The 20,428-nt window shown below is 41.7% G+C and overlaps 1 protein-coding gene across 2 annotated transcripts in view; it reads right to left on the bottom strand.

Moving 5' to 3' along the window:
- TGFBR1 (transforming growth factor beta receptor 1) overlaps nt 1-9,907 on the bottom strand; it is a 52,779-nt gene extending 42,872 nt beyond the window's left edge. Inside the window, exon 1 of one of the 2 annotated variants that reach the window (XM_032478067.1) lies at nt 9,716-9,907. In XM_032478067.1, coding sequence (XP_032333958.1) covers nt 9,716-9,800 — 85 coding nt within the window. In that variant the 5' untranslated portion in view covers nt 9,801-9,907. The remainder of the gene's footprint in view (nt 1-9,715) is intronic. The other variant, XM_032478068.1, reaches the window with a different exon arrangement.
- Between the last annotated feature and the right edge of the window lie 10,521 nt (nt 9,908-20,428).

Here is a 20,428-nt window from a genome sequence, read left to right as displayed (position 1 = left end):
TAGGAAATCTGGAATGGAATGGTCATCCTGAAGCAAGTGAACAAAAATAAGGAGGTTCAGCCCTGTTGGTTGGAACAAGGAAACACTGGAACAGGCCTGAAGTAACCCAGCAACTGCAGAATAAGCCAAGAAAGTGAATCCACTCAAGTCAAGGAGAGTGATAAACCCAAATTCTTACTTTTTTTCCCAATGCCCCTTACACAAAGACTTCTATAACAGATTCTGCTCCAGAGCAGGGAGAAATTTGTTTCCCCTAGTGAAATCAGCATGTCTGCAACCAAAGAATGTTCTTTATAGTAATGGTAATATATGTAGGTTTATGAATACTGGGGTTACTATGCAACCAACATATATAGGGCCATGCTCTCTGGCTAAGTGCGGTCTCTCCTAAAGGAAGTCATCATTCCCAACATCCATCACCCAGAAAGGAGGCAGCTTTTCAAACAGGAAACCCAAGCAAAGACACTCTCTGGACCTTGCTATCTTGGACCTGGCTCTGTTCACTTTGGTCGCAGTACTCAGACTCTGTCTGCCAAAAGGAGACAGGCCAAAAGATAAGGACCTGAAGACAATGTCTTTGTAAACCAGGATGAATAGTTTCATGTTGCTTTATATTCATTATCCTCTAGCTTTCAGAAAAGCTTGATTTAAACATTCCAGCCTTACATGAGCTGTTCCATTGGCCTTAGGGTAAGACTAGTGTGTCATTAGAATAAGAGAAGGAAAACAGTAGCAGCAGTACTAAATTGAATCCTAAAACTATGTTAAAGAGGAAGGCTGAGAACAAGAACCTGGGCTGCCAGGTCCAGGAACTCTTACCACTTGGAGATTCTCCCTGTATTGCAGTCTTCGTGTTTGGGGTTCCATTTCATTGGGTAAGGTGGCAGCTTCCTCATGTGATCTCGGTGACAGGCAATGAGATCTTTACAAACTCTCAGGCTCCCTTACTGCTAGAAAACTCAGTGCTAATTACTGTGCTCAACTACTGAAGCTTCCCTCAGCTAAGTTATGGCTGATTGTTCTCTTTCTTTCCCCCTATATTGGTTCTTATCTTTCTGATCATTAGTTTTGGTCTTACTGCATGTTTTCATTTCAAACTTCCTAAATTCTTTTCTGAAAAATGGCCAGAGTAAAACCAATCACTGAATAAATTTTTTCCATACAATAATATAGTTACAAAACAGTGATCATCTTGAAGCCATTACTACTAGGGAAGTTGAGAGTCTGTATGCTGGCTAAAAACAGGAGCAAACAAGCCTGAACTATACCTGTGAGTACAGAATTCTGGAGGAGAAAACAGAGCTTGGAAATAATCAATGCCATCCTCTTATGTAATGCAAGAAATTTCTTCTACGGCTTCTCACACAGGAGATTATCTCTACCTTCACCTCTGCCTGAATATTTCCAATGACAGGGAACATAGTACCTTATAATGTTCCACTTTGTGACAGCTCCCATCGATAAAATCCTTCCTTATATTGTGTGAAACTGGCCTTTCAGTCTACCAACTAATCATAGTTCTTCATTACGTAGACATGTATTTCCTCTTTCAAAAGACCCCTTCACTTACCTAAACATATAATTCCACTTACTGAATGTTTACCAGTATCAGGCTATATGCTAGGTACTCTATAAACACTACCACATATTACCTTCACAATCATCATTTAAGTTAGGTGTTATCCTCCTTTGAAAAGTGAGTCCCAGAGAGATATACTGATTAAAATTTAATTCCAGACAAATACGTCAGGGCTCTTATACCTACTACCATAAAGATTTTATTATATTTCTGGCAAGCAAGTCACATGACTTAAACACCTTCAATAAAGGAAAGGAAACAAACACGTTAGATCAATCCAAAGAGAAAAATACAGTCTAGAGATATGTACGACTGCACTAGTGTTTGCTTCATGAGGGAAAACAGTAGCATGAAAAGCATTTAACAAGACTGTCGTCAGGGAGCTCCAGGAGACAACAAAGGTGACACCTATAACATCACAACCTTGATCTGAAGCCAGTGGAGTAAATGCAGGCCCCAAACAAGAAACTTCCTCTCCTTCACCTTAGCCCGGAACCAGAGAAGATTCCCAAGAAATCAATCATATTACTGCAGAGAAAGCAGCACAGCCTGAAGGCTCATTTCAGCAGAAGTGGAAGATCACAAAAAGTCTTAATACATATTTCTTTGGCTTTGTGGAGGCTGAGGGGTGTGGAGGGAAACAAAACCCAACCCAGGAGGGAAGACTGTAACAGTGAACTGAGCAAGGCTCCAGATCTAAGCTAGGAATTTAGAGTTAAAATAAATACTCCACTTCTGGAGACACCAGAATCCAAAAGAAAGATAATGAGATGGAAGGCGAATGCTGATAATCATTTCTTGCCTAAGGTCTTCTCCCATTTCCAATTATGTTCTAGCCTTATATCACTGCTATCTACTGAACAATTTCACTTGGCTAACCTACCTTCACTTCAAACTCAACATGCTCAAACCAAAATTCAATTCCCCTCAGCCTTTCTTTCACCAAATTCCTTACTAGTTAAAGGCACTATCTGGGTTTGTAAAAACCCTGGTCACTCTTTTTTTATTTCATGGAGTCCTTCTTACTTGTACTCTTCCTTTTTACAGCGAAGAGCTGCTGCCATTCAACAAATATTTACTGAGTGACTATGATGCACCAGGTACTTTCTTTGCACTTGAGATATACTGATAAGCAAAACAAAGATATCCACTTTCATGAAGTTTATATCCTAGTAGTTAGAAGGAGACAATAAACATAGTAAGTAAATATAGCAAGTAAACACAGTATTTCAGAAAGTAGTGTTACAACAAAGAAAAAGTAGAGTAAGACAATGGCAATTACAAAAAGGGTGTTGAGGGTAAGCCTCTTTGAGAAAAAGGGGATATGTGAGCAAAGACACAGAACAAGTGAGGTGAGCAAAGACACAGAAGTAGTGAGGGAAGAAGCCATGCAGATATGTGGGGAAAGAGCCCACTGGCATGGGAACAGCCGTGCAAAGGCCCTCCTACCAGCTCCTCCCATGTCTTTGTATGAAATGTCACAGAGCCACTCTTCCACTCCATTCCCACAGCCATCATACAACTCCAAAATCTCCTAGGTAGTCACTCTGCTCCATTTCTTTTGTGGTGCAGTTAGACATTCTTTTTCCATATTAAAATCATCCACCTGATTTTCAAGGCTCATAATTCTCTGAGCCCACCCTTTATATCATGAATTTCCATCTCTCCCCTTAAAATTCTTGAAATTTAGCATGTTCTCTCTTCACACACATCAGTGTCCCCTGCCTAGGAGTGCTTTCCCTCTGCCCCTCATCCTCTCTATACCATATCCTACAAGGCATGAGATCAATTCCTACCGCCTCTATAAAGTGGTCCCTGTGGTTGCTATTATTGAATCTGTATTCATCTTATTTCCCCAGCATCATCTTCCTGGTAAACAAATGTCTCTTTTTCTATACTTCCCATTGTGTTGACCATTACTAAATATTTGCTAAGAGTAAATGAGATATTTCTTCTACAAGCCAAAGCTCTGCCATCTTAAAAAGATATTTATTAGCTTTGATAAGCTACTGAAAGAGAATGATTACAGAATGGTTAGATTATACAAAAAAAAATGCATAGGGGTAGAATAAGCCAAAATGTTTTTTTGTGGGGGGGGGTACTGGGGGGTAGATAGGTTTATTTGTTTGTTTATTTATTTTTAATGGTAGTGCTGGGGATTGAACCCAGGATCTGGTGCATGTTAGGCACACACTCTACCACTGAGCTATACCCTCCCCCTAAGCCAAAATGTTAATGATGAAGTGATAACTTTTTTCTTTTCTCTGATTCAAATTTTCAGGTCTGTGTTTATGTTATTTTGAGAAGCAAAGAGTTTGCTATGAACACATATATATATAAATCAACACAAACAGTGAGTGATCAACTATCATAAGACTCACTGGAGAGATGCAAATTACCTAAAAATATGTCAAAGAAAGACTGCAAGCATCTGAGTAACTTGCAGTTGCAGAGAGGCAAATTATAATAAAAACAAGCTGAAGCAAATTCTCATGGCAGAGAAAGAGAGATAGTAAGAAAGAGAAAACCTTTCTGATGAAATGACCATAACAAAATATTTACTGTGTATAAAAGCAGCATGGTGTACAGGAAAGAGTACACAGTCTGAAATGCTCAAATACAACAGGCCCAACATTCATTAACATCATGACCTCAGTTTCCTGGTCTGAAAAATGGAAACACAGAAGCTCTTCTATTTAAAAACTTTCATAGATACAAACTAAGTTCAAAGAATCCTGATAATTCTGCCTATAAAGGCAGATGGTGTTAATGGTAACACACAATCATTTGAGTCTCAGTGGTTGGACTACTGTCAGTCTATATCTGTTCTTTCTGAAGCAGTGTCCTCCTTTTACAAGTGTACTTATGATTAAAAGATGAATGACAAAATAGTAACATCTCTGGATAATATCTAAGAGAGCTGAAAAGAATCCTGAGTGAGAACAAATGTCATCAAAATCTACAGTCATCTCCTGAGCACACTTGTCACCTGAACCAGGGAACAAATGGACTTAAATAGAAGTCTTTTGGAAATTAACTGGTACATAAGTAGGAAGCTTTTGTACTATTACACAACTATAATCCAAAGTAGGTTATAAGAATTAAGTGAGACAAGGCAGGCAGAATGCCTGGCACATTCTTATAATATATTCCATTCACACTGATAAAATGGTGCAAGGACCACTGAACCTTCAAGAAATGTCAGAGCAACCTGTGTATATATCCTGCAAGTCATAATTTTTTTTAAGTTATAAATCATTCTTTATAATGTGGATTGCTCTCAGATTACCAAAATGAGGGAGCAGCTTTACAAAAGGCCAGATCTGATCTATAAAATTGAACCCATAAAGTCAATCAGACTTACTCCACTAGTATTTGAGAAAGTGTTTATCTACAGCAAAAAGCCTACAAGTCAATCAATCATAATCATAATCTTATGGATATCAAAAAAGGATATCCATAAGAAACCTACCTGTAGCATTTGGGCCAAAACTTTACAGCTAAACCTGCATCTAATCAAAGTAGCAGTGACTCTTAATGTTTATGGAGATTGCTTGGATTTGATATTGAGAAAATTATGTTAAAAAAGGCATTAAATACTATCCTAAGTACTGGAGTTAGAATGGGTCAAGACAGACTGTAAATCTGCAGAAGATTCCAAAAGTTTTCTTGAGCCAGTTCTAAGGGACAAGGCATTAAAATCTCTGAGAAACACGCCAGCAACTGCCCTCAGTTCTAGAACCTGGGAACAAAGATGTGACCCAATCATCTGGTATCAAACCACAGTCCAACTGTTCAGAGAAAGTTGCATTATGTAAGCCATTATCAAGAAAGAAAAGCAAAAGGCATGACGTTTCTTGACATGAGCAGCAGGTTCTGTGATTTAAAGACATGTTCTCACATCAAAGGGGCCATCCATAGGACACTGGCATTTTCAAAACCCACTTCACTAGACATGAACATACCTGATGCAATACAACGGTACTATAAGAATGGTACTAAGTTCAGATAACTATTTCAGCCAAGCCTAGGAGAAGCTTTCAACAAAGGTCTTCTGCACAGGAGCAGACTTCCCCACAGGAACAAGATTTAGCTCCCTCTTGATTATTCTGACCATGTCAGTTCCCCATTTAATTTCAACAACAAAATAAATCATCTAAAATTGTAAACATAACCTAATTGTAAACAAGGCCTCTCAGTTACACCCAATTTCAATTAAACCCAAAACTGTATCACCACCTTCCAAACTACTATAAGCCTACTTCTCTCAATCAATAAGCATTATACCAGGTCCTTTATCCAGCAATATAAAAAAGATACTGACCTTCTCTTGAGGACTTTATAACCTAAAATTATTCCCCCTCCCTCCCACTTTCAGAACTCACTTTTCGTAAGCTCTGTGAAATTCAAGGTAACTTCACTTAGGTAAGACACGCCATAACCCAGTTCCTCCCCTCTCCAAGTCCTTCACATTTAAAGTGTCATATAGGACACAAAATCTGGAATCAGACAAATCAAAGTTCCTGCCTCAGTTCAGCCCAACCCTGAGAAATTCACCTAATCTTGCTGAGCATGTTTTTCCATCTTAAACTAAGTGGTTTATGACTTCACCATCAGAATGCCTAGCCCTGGTGAGCATCCCATAATATTATTCCCCCTTATTCATACCACTTAGATTACCTTTCTGTTTCCAGTCACATATTAGACATTTTTTAGAACTGAGGAAAAAATAATAGTGGTTGATACATCCAAACCCCACATTTCAGAATAAGGAAATTAACTCTATAAAGAGTAACTTGCCAGCTAAACAATATAAGTTTTTGCTTCCAGCCCTGGAGGAGTTGGGGGTCACAGCTTACAAAGAGAGTTTAACACTCATCTAATCCCCCTCTCTGCCCTTCTGAATTCTAGCCATCCTTCAAAATCAGTTTAAGTTACAGTGTCCAGGAAGCCTCCCCTAGTCACTTCAGCCTAGACCTCCTCACTTCCCTCTTTGAACACTGATGCTTCTCTGCAGGAGTGATATTAAAAGTCTTAACAACTGGCACCACAACAGTACCAACCAATCAGAAAGGCTGTCTGACCAATTGAAACACATGTGGCCCAGGGGAAATTGCTGACTGAAGAGCAGCCCTCCTATTAATAACAATACAAAACAGCAAAATCAAACTCCAATACAACTTTCTCATTTGATGTTCACAATATCATGAATTAGGCTAACTATCATCCCTGCTTTCTGCATAACCAGAAGTCAAGCTGGGACTAATAACCAAATCTAACAACCAATTGCTTCTTTCACTATATCACATGACTTTTTCTGATTATATACAGAATTCTCAATTAATACTGTATAAACTGTTCTTACATATAAAAGTGTAAATACTAAAGGAATATTCAAGTCACATGGAATTCATTTAATCAACAAGCATTTAAGTGGAACAGAATATAAAACACAGTGCTAGTTCTAAAAGCATAAAGGAAATAAAAGGCATGACCTTTGACCTTTGGGTACTTAAAACATGTTCAAGAGTATATTTAAATAACAGTGCAAGACAGTAGAAAAAAACACAAAGAGTAAGTGCTACCCATTTCAGGGAAATAAAAGGTTCACAAACTAAAATAGTACAGAAGTCAGGACTGAGAACTTCACTCCTAACACTCCCAAAAGGGGTAAAATTAAATATATAATGTAAAGGCCGAAAAATCAAGGGTTTGCAATACTGGGACGTGAGATACCTGGTTGGATACTTACTCAGAGATGGCCCTAATCACAATCCTCTGGGACTACTCTAAGTGGTGAATACAAATAGGAATCCTGTAAACCCTTTGTGCGGACAGCTGTGGAAGATTAGCTTGGCAGGAGCCTAGAGAAAAGCTTAGGTGAGAGAAAGCACTGGAAAGCAAATGGATTTGAGGGATAACAGGCAGGAGACTAAACTGATGATTGCATACAAAGAAAGGAAGAAACATTCAAAGGGCATTAATGGAAAGAAGAGTTGGGTTTTAGGCATGTCTTTCAAGAAAAAGCTACAAAATGGCAGAAAAGAAGCAAAGAGCATTCTCACATGAGATATGTATGTAGACACAGTGGCACTAAATAAACTGTGTACCAGGGACACGCAACCAATTTCCCTAGAGAAATCTATGTTGGAGAGGGCCGAAGCTGGGGAGAGAAAAACTGACACCTGGACAATAAATGCAAATTCTTAAAAAGGAAGTCAAACTATAAATTTTAAAAAGCATTTGAGCTTCTTCGGAATGTATGAAAGGATGAAGTGAAACTGTCAACAGAACCAGGCAGATCAGTTGAGGCAGACTTAAGGATAACAGCACCTGACTCAGCTTTGTATTGTATGCATGCCAGTGTAGTCTGTAAACTCCTCCAGGGCATGGAATAAGCAATGCTCTGTACATCAATTAAGTCCAATACTGTTACTTGACTAAAGGAACACTTCGTATGCTAAGCTCGGTGGAATAGAGTGAACTACATTATTCAAGCTAATAGTAGTGTGGAAATATTACTTATGCTTGGTGCATAACTATACTGATTCTCCCACCTGTCCACACATTTATCTTAACCCCCTTCTCAGGCCAATGTCAAAAATTCGTTTGTTTCCTCCAATGTAGGCCCAGTGCGAAGGGACTCCAAGAATGTACTAGAAGTCAGAAAGAAGCCAACCTGATTTTCTAATTGTGAAGGCAAAATCTGAAAGTGAATAATAAAGATCAGTTACTCATTAGAGGGCTAAAAAAGAAAAATGGGCTTTACCAGGCAGATAGGTGTCAATATATATTAAGATGTATAGGTTTGGGATACACTGAACCCTCAGTGCAAATCCTAACTCCAGCTCTAGTAATTGAGAAATTAACCTCTCCACACCTCATTTTTTTAATCTATAAAATGGGGCAAATACCACTAGCCCTAAGGGTTTCGTTGTGAGGGTTGTATTGTGTATTGTATTGCATCTACATCATGTAAGCTCTTAATAGACAGTAGCTGTTAGCACCCTAAATCTTGAGCTTTTTGTTTTAAAAACATTTGTTCAATTACAGAAACTGAAACGTACTTTCACTTCATTTTAGCTGCTTATACTAAGGCTCTATATTTTCAGTTTCCAGTATTATAATTTGAATGTTAACAAAGTTTTTCACTCCTCCTTCACCGGGTAAGTAATTGACCACATACACCATCCTGATTTAGTATTTTGGAAAACGTAGCAAACATTCTCCCTTGAAAACCAGCTATACAGATGACTGATTCAAACTACTGTCACTCAAGATACGGAACAACTCTAGTGATGTTCCTTCGAGGAGAAATAAAAGCGTTTGATCAATTCACAGTCACTCCCATTCAAACGATTCAAACCCTGCAGAGCAAGCAAACGTTCAAGTTTCTACTATGAAAAAGATCTGTAGCTTTCTGGTTAGTGGATTCACTTCAACACTTCCCCAGACGCACGAAAAGAAGAAACATCTTAATGCCTCCTTGTCCTCACACAAAGCTTCGCAGCAGCTCCCTTTCCAAAGCCACCCCTGGCTGAAGAAGCAGCCGCTCTCGGCAGGGTCAGGGCGGCCCTGCTGACCCCGAGGGTCTCTACCACACGTCGCCCCCTCCCAAGGCTGGGGGAGGCCCTGGAGGCTCAGAGCTCACAGCTCGCCCTGGAAGCCTTCTCCGACCCCTAACCCGCCCTGGAGTGCCTACGCGCTCGGGGTGCGGTGCCCAGGACAAAGCCACACAGCGCCTCGCGAGGGTCGGGGAGTAGCCCCAGCTGTGCCTATCCCGCCAGCCTCACACCCTCTGGCCCTCGGCCCGCGCCCAAACGCTCCCCGGAGGGCAGCCCACCACCCCGGACTGCTTCGCCCGACACCACTTCCCCCGGGGAGCCTAAAGCGCCGGCGGCCGCGGACTGCGGGACAAGTCCACCCGCGCTCGGACCCACGCCCCCGCCCCGCCTCCGCCCCCCGTCCGCGGCTCGCGTGGCGGCGGCCGGGCCAGGAAAGCTCGGCCCCGGCCCGAGCGCCGCCACCTGCGCCCCCGGCCCCGCGCCATGTTTGAGAAAGAGAAGGAGTGAGCCAGAGGCCGGGCCCGGCCCGCGCCCCGCAGCCGCCCGCCAGCCCTGCCGCGCCGACACTCACCCGTCGTCTCCGGGACCAGCGTCGTCGCCGCCGCCAGCACGAGGAGGAGCAGCCTGGGACGTGGAGCAGCGGCCGCCGCCTCCATGGTCCCGCCGCCACCGCCTGTGGCCCGGCCCGGCCCGGCCGCCGTCTCGCCTCAGCAAGCTTTGCCTCGCCCCACCTCCCCCGCCGCCGCGGCGGCCTCGCTCCGGCCCTTTGTAACTGCTCCGGGGCCGTGCGTCCATTGGTTGTCTGGCTCCCGCCGGCCCCGCCTCCCCGCCGTCTGCGAGCTGCGGAGCGGGACCCAGCCCGGAGCTCTGCCCACGGGCCCTCTAGGCAGCCAATCCGGAGCCGCGAGCTCCCAGCCGCTGGCCACGCCTCCAGACTCCCCGGGGGCCGGGCAGCCAGACCCCTGCCCTAGCCAGAGCCGCTCCGAGCTCGGAGGAGGCCGGGTGGGGGCAGGGGTCTAGCTACCCTCGGCACTGCCGAGCCACCAGCTACTGGGGCGAGGACTGAACGATGGGTGTGTCTGCATGTGAGTCGCTTTAGGAAAAAGGCTGTGGCTGCTCGACGCTCTTTTCTTCTAGCTTTTTTTCTTCTAACCTAAGATCTGGTACTGAGCCTGACCTCCATTCACAGCCCTGCACCATCAATCCCCTGCACATTCACCCAGATCCTCTGTATGGTCAGGCAGGCTTCAACTTCCCCTCCCCAGATCCACGCCTCAGCTTTCAACATCCCCCTAAGATCCTACCTCAGTGCCTTCCAGTCTCCTGCTTCCTCCCGTTTATCAGCGTCCGCTCACAAACCTAGGTACTACCTTTCAAATTCTAGGCCCAGAATGTCTCCAAATTCTGGCCTCAGATCCCAGCCCCAGACCTCAGATCCTGAGCTCAGACACAGCCCCGAATAACCTCCTTCCCCTCTCCGGAACTCAGAGCAGACCCAGACTGGACTCCAAACCACACTCCTTCCCTCTTACCCCTTCCTGATCCAGGTGGGAAAGGGAAGGTCCCCACCCCCACCCCTAAAGAAGAGGGATTCCCCTTCTTAGCAGGCAGCACCCCACAGGAGAGAGGAGGAGCAGTCATTACTTTGAGCTGCTTCTGACACTCCTGCACAATAATTCTGAGGTGTCACTAGAAACCCAAATAAACTCGGCTACGTTTTCATTCTGAATTTCTAATTGACTGTGAGACGCTCCACCCACCTTCCCTCTGGGACGCCAAAATGAGCTCCAGATTTGTAATTCTTCCTGTCAGACTAGTCCTCTCCTCAGACACAAACACAGCCGAGGAGGCTGTTACATAGAACAGAGAACATTTTCCAAAGAACCTTTTAAGGAGAAAATTTTATTTTCTGTGTGATTTGAACTTGGAATTAAATAAACCTTGGTAGCAGGAATCAGAACAAGCCTCTAGTATCGATTTGTAAATTACTTCAGCGCTACTCAGTGAGCATTTTACAAGCCTGAGAAGACTTCCCTTCTGAGCAGTAAAGAAAGGGACAGGGTGGGGGTGTTGGAGCTGAGATCTGAGACGGGCACTGTTTCCTTCAGCTTGAACACTTAACTTGAGCAAGTCAGTTAACCTTACTGAGCCTCATTTCTTCATCCATAAAATGGAAATAACATCTACCTACCAAGGTTAGTGAGAGGATATGTTAAGATTTGGGGGCTCCCTTTTTCCCTTTCAAATTCTACTTCTAGGCCCTCTCTCCAGATCCCTCACCTGCTCCTCTCCTCTGGGCAAGGAAGGAAGGGCCTGGTGTACATACACTGAACCACCTCACTAGGGATGCAGCTACTGCTGAAACCAAGGTCACAGCCTGCTCTCTGTGGCTGCCTGTGACCACCAGCAGGAAGCTTTCTTCTTGCTCCCTGCAGCAGGCAGGCCAAGCCCAGACAGCCTGCTTCTGCCGGTCCGCTTTCTCAGTTCCAGTTTCTTCAGTGGAGACACCCGAGGTCTCTAGATTGCCTTTCTGCTGCTCTAGTCTCAATATCTTGCTTAAGAGCTCAAGAGATACTTACTGTGTGACTGAATACATGAATGAATGAATGATTCATCTCAGGCAAGTGACTGTTCTTTTCTTATCTTTAGGTTCTTCAAATCTAAAATAGAAATATAATAGCACCTACCCATTTGTAAATAAAAGGGATTGAATCACATGTTTTGGGTCCTTTAAATGATGTAATGTGTCTGAACGGTGTCTGGAACATAATAAATATTTAGTAATGTCACTTCCTTTCCCCATCCCCTTCCAGCTCTCTGTGATTCTAATCAGTATTCATATTCATGGTTATCCGTGCCTTTGCCTTACTGAGTCTCAGGCAATCAGTGTCAGGATATCTTCTATGACACACTTCTGTGTCCTTCACATTTTCCATGGAATTGAGTGTGTTCATTGGAAAACTGAGGAACAGGAAGGAGAAACAGACTATTTTTAATTTTTTTATTTTCCTGATATTTGGCGGAAATTTCCATGAGCCACAGATCCATAAATAAACTACATTAGAATGGAGCAGTAAGTTATAAATTTATAATTGTGGTTTTCAAACTTTAAAATGTCTCCAAATTACCAGGGGAGCTTTTTAAAATGCAGATTTTCCTGGTATCAGTCCTAGAGAGTCTGCTCCACTTCATCTGAAGGCGGTTCAGGAGTCTGCATATGTAATAAACACCCTTAGGGGATTCTGCTGCAGGTGTCACCAGGTCACACTTTAAAGAGACACTTGCTTTAGGAAGAGTGACCTTAAAATTCAGTAAGTAAAAATGCATGTGCTTATTTCACTTTTTGAGAAAGGGTGGGCAATAGAAGGGAACCTCTGGCTTTGGAGGCCTGCAGGTCCTGGTTGGAATCCTGGCTCTGCCATTCACTAGATGTGGAAACTGTGCACACCCCTTATCTCTCTGAGATTTCACATCCCCCGGTGTAAAATGGGATAATGGCACTGACTCATTTATTTGTTGTAAGGTCTAAATAAGCTCTTGCACATGAATAATCTATTATAAATGTTAATTCCCTTCAAAGTCTCTGTAGGCTCTCAAGGAACACAGGTTGTTCACTCCAATATCTTGATTTAAAGGAAAAGAAACTGAGGACCAGTCCCCCAGCAAGTTCAGCGGCAGAGCCAAGACTAGGAGAACCTCACTCCAGGGCCTTGTCCCATGCACAGCGCTACCTCTCCATCTTTATGCAGAGTACATTGTTTACTTTCCATTTTGGATTATTAAAGTGAGAAGTTTTCTCTCAAACAGAGAGCAGAGACTGCTAGTTGCCTAATCTATATCCATTCCTTTGTTCACTTTATAACAGATTCCTCGTTTCCTTTGGGAGAAGAATTCACTTAGCTAAAAACTTCCCAGGCTCCTGGCACCTAGATATGGCCATGTGTTCTGGCCAAACAAACATAATCAGAAATCTACCAGTCAAAGCTTATGGGAAAGATACTATTTTCTTCATAAACAAGAGACAGATTGATCACATTCTCACCCTCCTTCTGTCTGGAACACAGTTGCAATGCCTGGAGGTGCAGCAGCCATCTTGTGATTATAAGGATGATGGCGATAACTAGAAATAATAGAAAAATGGAGAAAGTCTGGGTCCTTAATAAATTCCTTGAGCAACTATACTAGCTCAAAAATGCTTACCCATATAGTTCTTATTTTATGAGAAAAATAAACATCATTTTTGTAATCCTAAAACACTTCAACTCTAGCAGTATGCTATCTATTGCTATATATTATATTTCTATCTTATTTTTTAACCCAAAAGATATTATTGATTTATATCATTATGGCTTCTATTGCTAAATCTTGGTACTCCTCACTGAATAACAAATCACCTCAAAACTTAGTGGCTTAGAATAATAACTGTGTATTATTTCTCATGAGACTATGGATAGGCTAAGCAGTTTTTCTGGTCTAGGCCAATTTAAGCTGATTTCAGCTGAGCTCACATAATGAATCTGCTGTCAGGTAGCAGGTCAACTAGATACTGAACAGGTCTATAATGGTCCAGATCAGCTCTTCTGTGTGGTTTTTCATCCTCTAGCAGGCTAGTCTGAACTTGCTAACATGACAGTTCAGGGGTCTAAGATAATGAATAGAAGTTTACAACTGGCACAACATAATTTCTGCCACACCCCATTGGTTTGAGCATGAATTGGGCTGGACCTAAATTCAAAGGGTGGGGAAGTAGACTCCAACTCCTAATAAAAGGAGCTACAAAATCAAATTACAAAGGATTTTTGTAATTTGCATGGAGACAAGGAGAAGAATAAATGTGCTTATTTTTGAAAACTCTCTTTACTACTTTTTCTGATCTTCGTTTCTTTTTACCTCTAGACTTTCCATCTCAAATCACTTCTGCCTGAATTCCCTTTAGTGAGTCAACTAGTGGCAAACAATTTTAGTTTTGTTTGACTGAAATGTCTATATTTAATCCTTATTTTGGGACAGTGTTTTCATTGGACATAGAATTCTAGGGTGTTGATTATTTTGTCTTAACAATTGAAGGCATCATTATATCATCTCTGGCTTCCATTGTTGTTTTTATGAAATCAGATATTAGTCGATTTCCCCTTTGTAGGTAATCTGTATTTTCTCTCTGATTTTAAAAATATATTATATTTTATAAATAAAAAATTTATAAATAAATAAATAATATAAATAAGAATACTTACTTTTTAGATTCACAGCTAAACTGAAATTACATGGATCCCATATATTCCCTGCCCTCTCCATGCACAGCCCGCCCCCCACTATCAATATCCCCCATCAGAGCGGTACATTTGTTACAATCGATGAACCTACATCGACACATCACTATCACCCAGAGTCTATGGTTTACATTAGAATTCACTCTTGGTATTGTAAATTCTATAGGTTTTGACATGTATAATGGCATGTATCCACCACTATAGTATCATACAGAGTAATTTCACTGACCTAAAAATCCTCTGTGTTCAGTTTAATCATCCTTCCCTCCCCCTAACACTTGGCAGCTACCGATTTTTTACTGTCTCCATAGTTTTGACTTTTCCAGAATGTCATACAGTCAGAATCATACAGTATGTAGTCTTTTAAGATCTGCTTCCTTCATTTAGTAATATGCATTTAAGTTTCCTCCGTACCTTTTCATCACTTGATAGGTCATTTCTTTTTAGCACTGAATAATATTCCATTGTATAGATTTATTAAAGTTTATGCATTTAGCAGTTGAAGGACATCTTGGTTACTTCCAAGTTTGGGCAATTATGGATAAAACTGCTATTGACATCCATGTGCAGGTTTTTGTTTTCAACTCATTTGAGTAAGTACCAAGGAGCATGATTGTTGGAGCATATGATAAAAGTATGTTTAATTTTGTAAGCAATTGCCAAACTATCATCTAAAATGGCTGTACCATTCTGCATATCCACTAGCAATGAAGGAGAGTCCTGTTGCTCCTTATCTGGATGCCTTATTTTATTGAATTTTTCATCTCCAGAAGCTTCATTTGGTTCTTTTAAAAATCTTCTTTCTCCTCTCATTGTGTCCACTTTTTTTTTTTTTTTTTTACATCCCTAAGCATATGAAGCATAGTTATAACAGTCGGGTTTTTTTAGATTTTCTTAAATTGAAACATAGTTGATTTACAATGTTGTGTTAGTTTCTGGTATACCGCATAGTGATTCAGTTATACATATATTCTTTTTCATATTCTTTATCATTATAGGTTATTACAAGATATTGAATATAGCTCCCTGTGTTAAACTTTAGGACTCTGTTGTTTATCTATTTTATATATAGTAGTTAGTATCTGCAAATCCCAAACTCCTAATTTGTCCCTCCCCCCACTTTCCCCTTTGGTAATCATAAGTTTATTTTCTATGTCTGTGAATCTATTTTATAAATAAGATCATTTGAGATCATTTGTGTCCTTTTTTTAGTTTCTACATTGTGATATCATATGACACTTGTCTTTCTCTGCCTGACTTACTTCACTTAGTATGATAATATCTCGGTCTGTCCATGTTGCTACAAATTCAATTATTTCATTCTTTTCGGGGGGTGGTTAATTAGGATTGTTTGCTTGTTTGTTTGTTTGTTTATTTTAATGGAGGTACTGGGGATTGAACCCAGAACCTTGTGCACATTAAGCATACAGTCTATCCCTAACCTATACCCTCCCCTCGTTCATTCTTTTTCATGGCTGAGTAGTATTCCATTGTATGCATATACCACAACTTTTTTATCCAATCATCTGTTGATGGACATTTAGGTTGTTTCCATGTCTTGGCTATTGTAAATAGTGATAATAGCTGTTTTATCATACATACTTGTCAGGTAATTTCATCTTCTCTGCCGTTTCTGGGTCTGTTTCTGTTTACTGATATTTTGGGCTCACATTTTCCTACTGCTTCTTATTTCTAGCAATTTTTTATTGGATGCCAGACATTGTAAATTTTAAGGTGTAGAATGCTTGATTTTGTTGTATTCCTGTAAAGAGTCTTGAATTTTTTCTGACAGTGAGTTAAGTTACTTGCAGATTAGTTTGATTCTTTTGAGGCTTATTTTAAAACTCCTTTATGCCAAGTCCAAAGTAGTCATTATTCTAACACTAATTTTGCCTCACTTGTAAGGTATGCCTTTTCTGGGGTCTCTCTTAAATGCTCTATATATTCAACAAGGTGCCTTTATTCTGGCTGGAGAGAACTCAAGTGATTCCTGACCTGGTCTGAACTCTGAGAATTGTCTATTTCATAGCTTCTCAGTAATTTTTCTTTCCTCCAAAGTTGTTCTTGCCAGGCTTGTGGGGTTTCCCTTCACGTGTGCATAGATTAATATTCAACCAAAGGCTCAAACAGACCCCATGCAGATTTCTAAACACTCTGCATAGCTCCTTTCTCTCCAGAACTCTGCCTTGCAAATTCTAGCAGCTGCAGATTCCCTGAGCACTGGTCTATATCTCCTCAACTCAGAAGAAATCTTGAGCATCTACGTTTGTTACCCATTTGCATATCATCTTTTGTGAAGTGTCTGTCCAAGTCTTTTGCCCACGTCTTTGATTAATAATTTCTAAGAGTTATCTATGTAATCTGGATATGAGTCCTTTGCCAGATGTGTGTATGGTAAATAGTTTTGCTCTGACTGTTATTTCATTGTTATCTTCAAAAAGCAGGAGTTTTCAATTTTTTTCTTTTATAAAAGTTAGCTCTTTCTCTTTTCTGTCTAGAAAATATTTGCCTACACTCAATCACAAAGATCTTCTCCTATACATTCTTCTAGATGCTTTATAGCTTTAGTTTTACATTTAAGTCTTTAAGCAACCTTGAATTAACTCTTGTGTGACATGTGAGGTATGAATCAAGTTTCAGTATTTTCCACACTGACAGTCAGTTAATCCAGCATGACTCTAAGTACTTTAAGGAAATTCTTTAAGGTCTGAGATAAAGGTAGGTTCCTCTATCAAAGATGTACACCAGTTCTGGCCACTGGTATTACTGCCAGTCTCACATTACCCTAGCAAATTATTGGCTTGAGTTTGGGGGAAGGGGGTTGTTTGTTTACTGTTGAGAACACACAAGTAATATGACCATGGGCCTCAAACTACATGAGAGACAGCCTGTGGTCCCAGATTCTCAGTAATGACCTTATTTTTCCTTTTTAGCTCAGCACCTAGGTTCTTGCAACTCCCTGGTGGTTGATGCAGTTAGCACTTATTTCTGGTTTACACTTCCACTGGGAGTATAGACCTTTGGGGTCTCACCTTCATGGGCAAGGTGTCCAGGGGGCCTTGGATGGCCCTGGTCCCTGTACTGTGTCATTCGCTATCCTCTGTGAGGCCAGACAACAGAAGTTCAAATCCACCTGGTTCAGTAAACGCCCTCAGAGCAACAGCCAGGGCGGCACTTCAGCTGAGCTCCTTCTTTCACTTACTCCTCACTCAGCATTTTGGCCTGAGACTCTCTTACTTTCTTGCCAGCTCACAAATGCATTTAGGAAGATATGTTTCCTCTGCATTTTGAATTTTTTCCTTGGGAGGGTCAATCCACCAGTTACCAGGAATGAAACTCCTACTACTAACATCCTCCAGACATCTTCAAAATCGCTATCCCGTTTTCTGTTCAAGCAGGACACAGTGGTAACTGTTACAGGGAATAAAGGGGGTTCAAACAAAAGCTGTTTTGCCAAAACCATACACGAGGAATTCAGCTTTTGGCAGTGTCTCTACTGCTTCTCAAACATTACAAATATGCTCCCAGGACATCTAGCCCCACTCGCCTCTGTCAAGCTGGTTTCCCCAAATGCTTGGGTTCCTTTTAAGAAAATGTTTTCTGTTTTGTATTGTTTTGTTTTCACTTAGACTTTTGTTTTGAAAGTCTAATTTTTAAAATACTACCGATAAAGATTTGTCCCTCTGGAAACTTTCTCTGCTTTGAAGAAATTCTTTATTTATTTATTTATATTAATTTGATAAATGTCCCATGGATACTGGAAAACAGAGGTGGACTCTGTTTTGTTCAAGTGAATTTGTGAGCAGGTACGTGTGTGTATATTTAATCCTTTGCTTATTGGTGCATTAAGCTCCCCCTACTGCTTTCCCTGTTTCCCCAGAGATACACCCTCTGGCCTTCACCACCCTCCTTACCTCATCAGAGAACTAAAAAGTAATGTCAACTTCCTGGCCCCTGTGATTTAGGGCTGGGGGTTAGCAGGCTTGAGTCGTCTTCTCTCTGACCCTGAGAAGCAGTCCCAAAGCTGCAGACAGTGGCTCTGTTCGCCACCATCCTGCCCTCAAACAGTTGGACGTTAAGCAGTCCCTGCCTCTCTCTCTGGGACTTGGCCTCCAGCAGGCTGATACCTAGGTTCTGCCTTGCTCCCATGTTGCACTGGTCTCCTGTATTATCCACAATTCCACTGGCCCAGACTCCTTTTCATCATCCCGCTTCCAAGACTGGAATCTCTGACCAAAACTGAGCTCAGTGGATGAGCGTTTGCTCCGTGCAGCCTCACCTCACCATGTGGTTGCCTCTGCTTTTCAAGTACCCGTTGCTGCTCTCTCTTTGTCTGTGGAAACATCTTGCTCCCTGTTAGCATCTCCAGAGCTGACTGCCTGCATGTCATCACCTTTCACTCTTTCCCTGGTTGCTGTCCACCTGACTGAACTCTGCCTGGCTATGGTCACCTACCCTGCCTCCAGGTTAGTCTGCCCTATCCAGTCACATTGTCTAAGGGAGAGCCTAGCTTTTCCCCATGGTCAGCCAGGAAGAGTCCCTTGTGGTCAAGACAAATTAAGGGTTTTCAAAGGTTCCACTACCCCTTCCCCTTGGCTCAAATTTCCCTTTAATAACATGTTTTTAAAAAGTACAAAGAAAAAAAAAAAAAGCCAGAAGACATGGAGCACATGCTCATGTGGCCACTTTGTAGGAGATCAGCACAGGTTTAATTCTACAGGCACACACACGCGCGCGCACACACACACACGTTCATGCAAATTCAAAATGCAGAGTCCACTTCTGTTTTCCAGTGTCTATGGGATATTTACAAAAGTGATCATAAACTAAGAAACCTCAACAAACTCCTCCAAAACAGAAACAGGAGAGGATAAATCCTGTGTCCCTGGTGTGTTTAAAGTTGGGTATTTGTAACAAAAGTTAAAGCAAAAACAAAACAAAACAAATTATTCAAAAATACTTACAAAATTCCCTAAAGTAACCCAAGCATTTGGAGACATCAGCTTGAGAGCGGGAGGAGGAGAGACAGCCGGTGAGAGTGTTCTCACAGTTGGAGAAGTGGAGATAACACCAGAAGCTGAATTTCTCTTGTACTGTATTGCCAATAGCTTTTGTTTGAATTCCCTTTGATATGGATAACAATGAAGACTATTTTAGTGCCAGAAAAAAACTGACAGTGACTTTTAAGTTTGTGTAATGGGTGGGGCGGTGGGGAGTTGGAAGTTGGGGGGCAGGGTGCATAGTGCACGGTCCAGAGGATCATGTCTCCCAAGCAGGTGCCCCATGGCCCCCAGGGCAGCCTCCACCCACTTAAGTCAGCAAGCACCAGCCTTGCATAACTCCTTCCTACCTACAGGGGAAGGGCCAAGGTTCCCATTCATCTAATTATAGTGTCCTGGCCACAAGGAGCCTCTAAAAATTCTCTGAGCCCAAGAGAGATGCCAACTGTCTCCTGAAGGTCTTTTGCAGAGGAAATGGGATACCCTACAGAGCCATTATGTTACCTAAACTGGAAAGACTAGGAAGAAGAAGGGTCAACCTTAGCAGGCTTGAAATTCCCTGCCCTGTAGTTTGGTTGCCCTGTGTTTCCCGTTCCATCTGAGTATCCCATTTTTTAAGCCAAACCAACAGGATCCAGGCAGCCATGGTGGCCTCAACCAGCTGGAAAGTTCCCCGAGGATTTGAACCTTCCCTTTGTGTATCTCAGCCTTCCCTGGAGTGCCAGATAACATGTGAAGGACATAATCACACCGGTACCCCAATGGCATGAGCTTAGATTTGTTTTTTTGTTTTTTCAAAAATATTTTTTTTATTTATTTGGTTTGGGTTTTTTTTTATTTGTTTGTTTTTAGTTTGTTTGTTTTTTTGGTGTGGGGCGGGATAATTAGGTTTATTTGTTTATTCTGGACTTCTTTCCTTACTTGTAGAACATATGGAGGGGTGTTTGGGGAGACTAGAGAGAGAGTAAAAGCTGCTTTCTAAAATCTGCATCCTCTACCTCAGTGGCCAGGGAG

This window comes from Camelus ferus, chromosome 4, assembly GCF_009834535.1.
Source record: "Camelus ferus isolate YT-003-E chromosome 4, BCGSAC_Cfer_1.0, whole genome shotgun sequence".
NCBI lineage: Eukaryota > Metazoa > Chordata > Mammalia > Artiodactyla > Camelidae > Camelus > Camelus ferus.
This window is presented reverse-complemented; position numbering and strand designations above follow the sequence as displayed.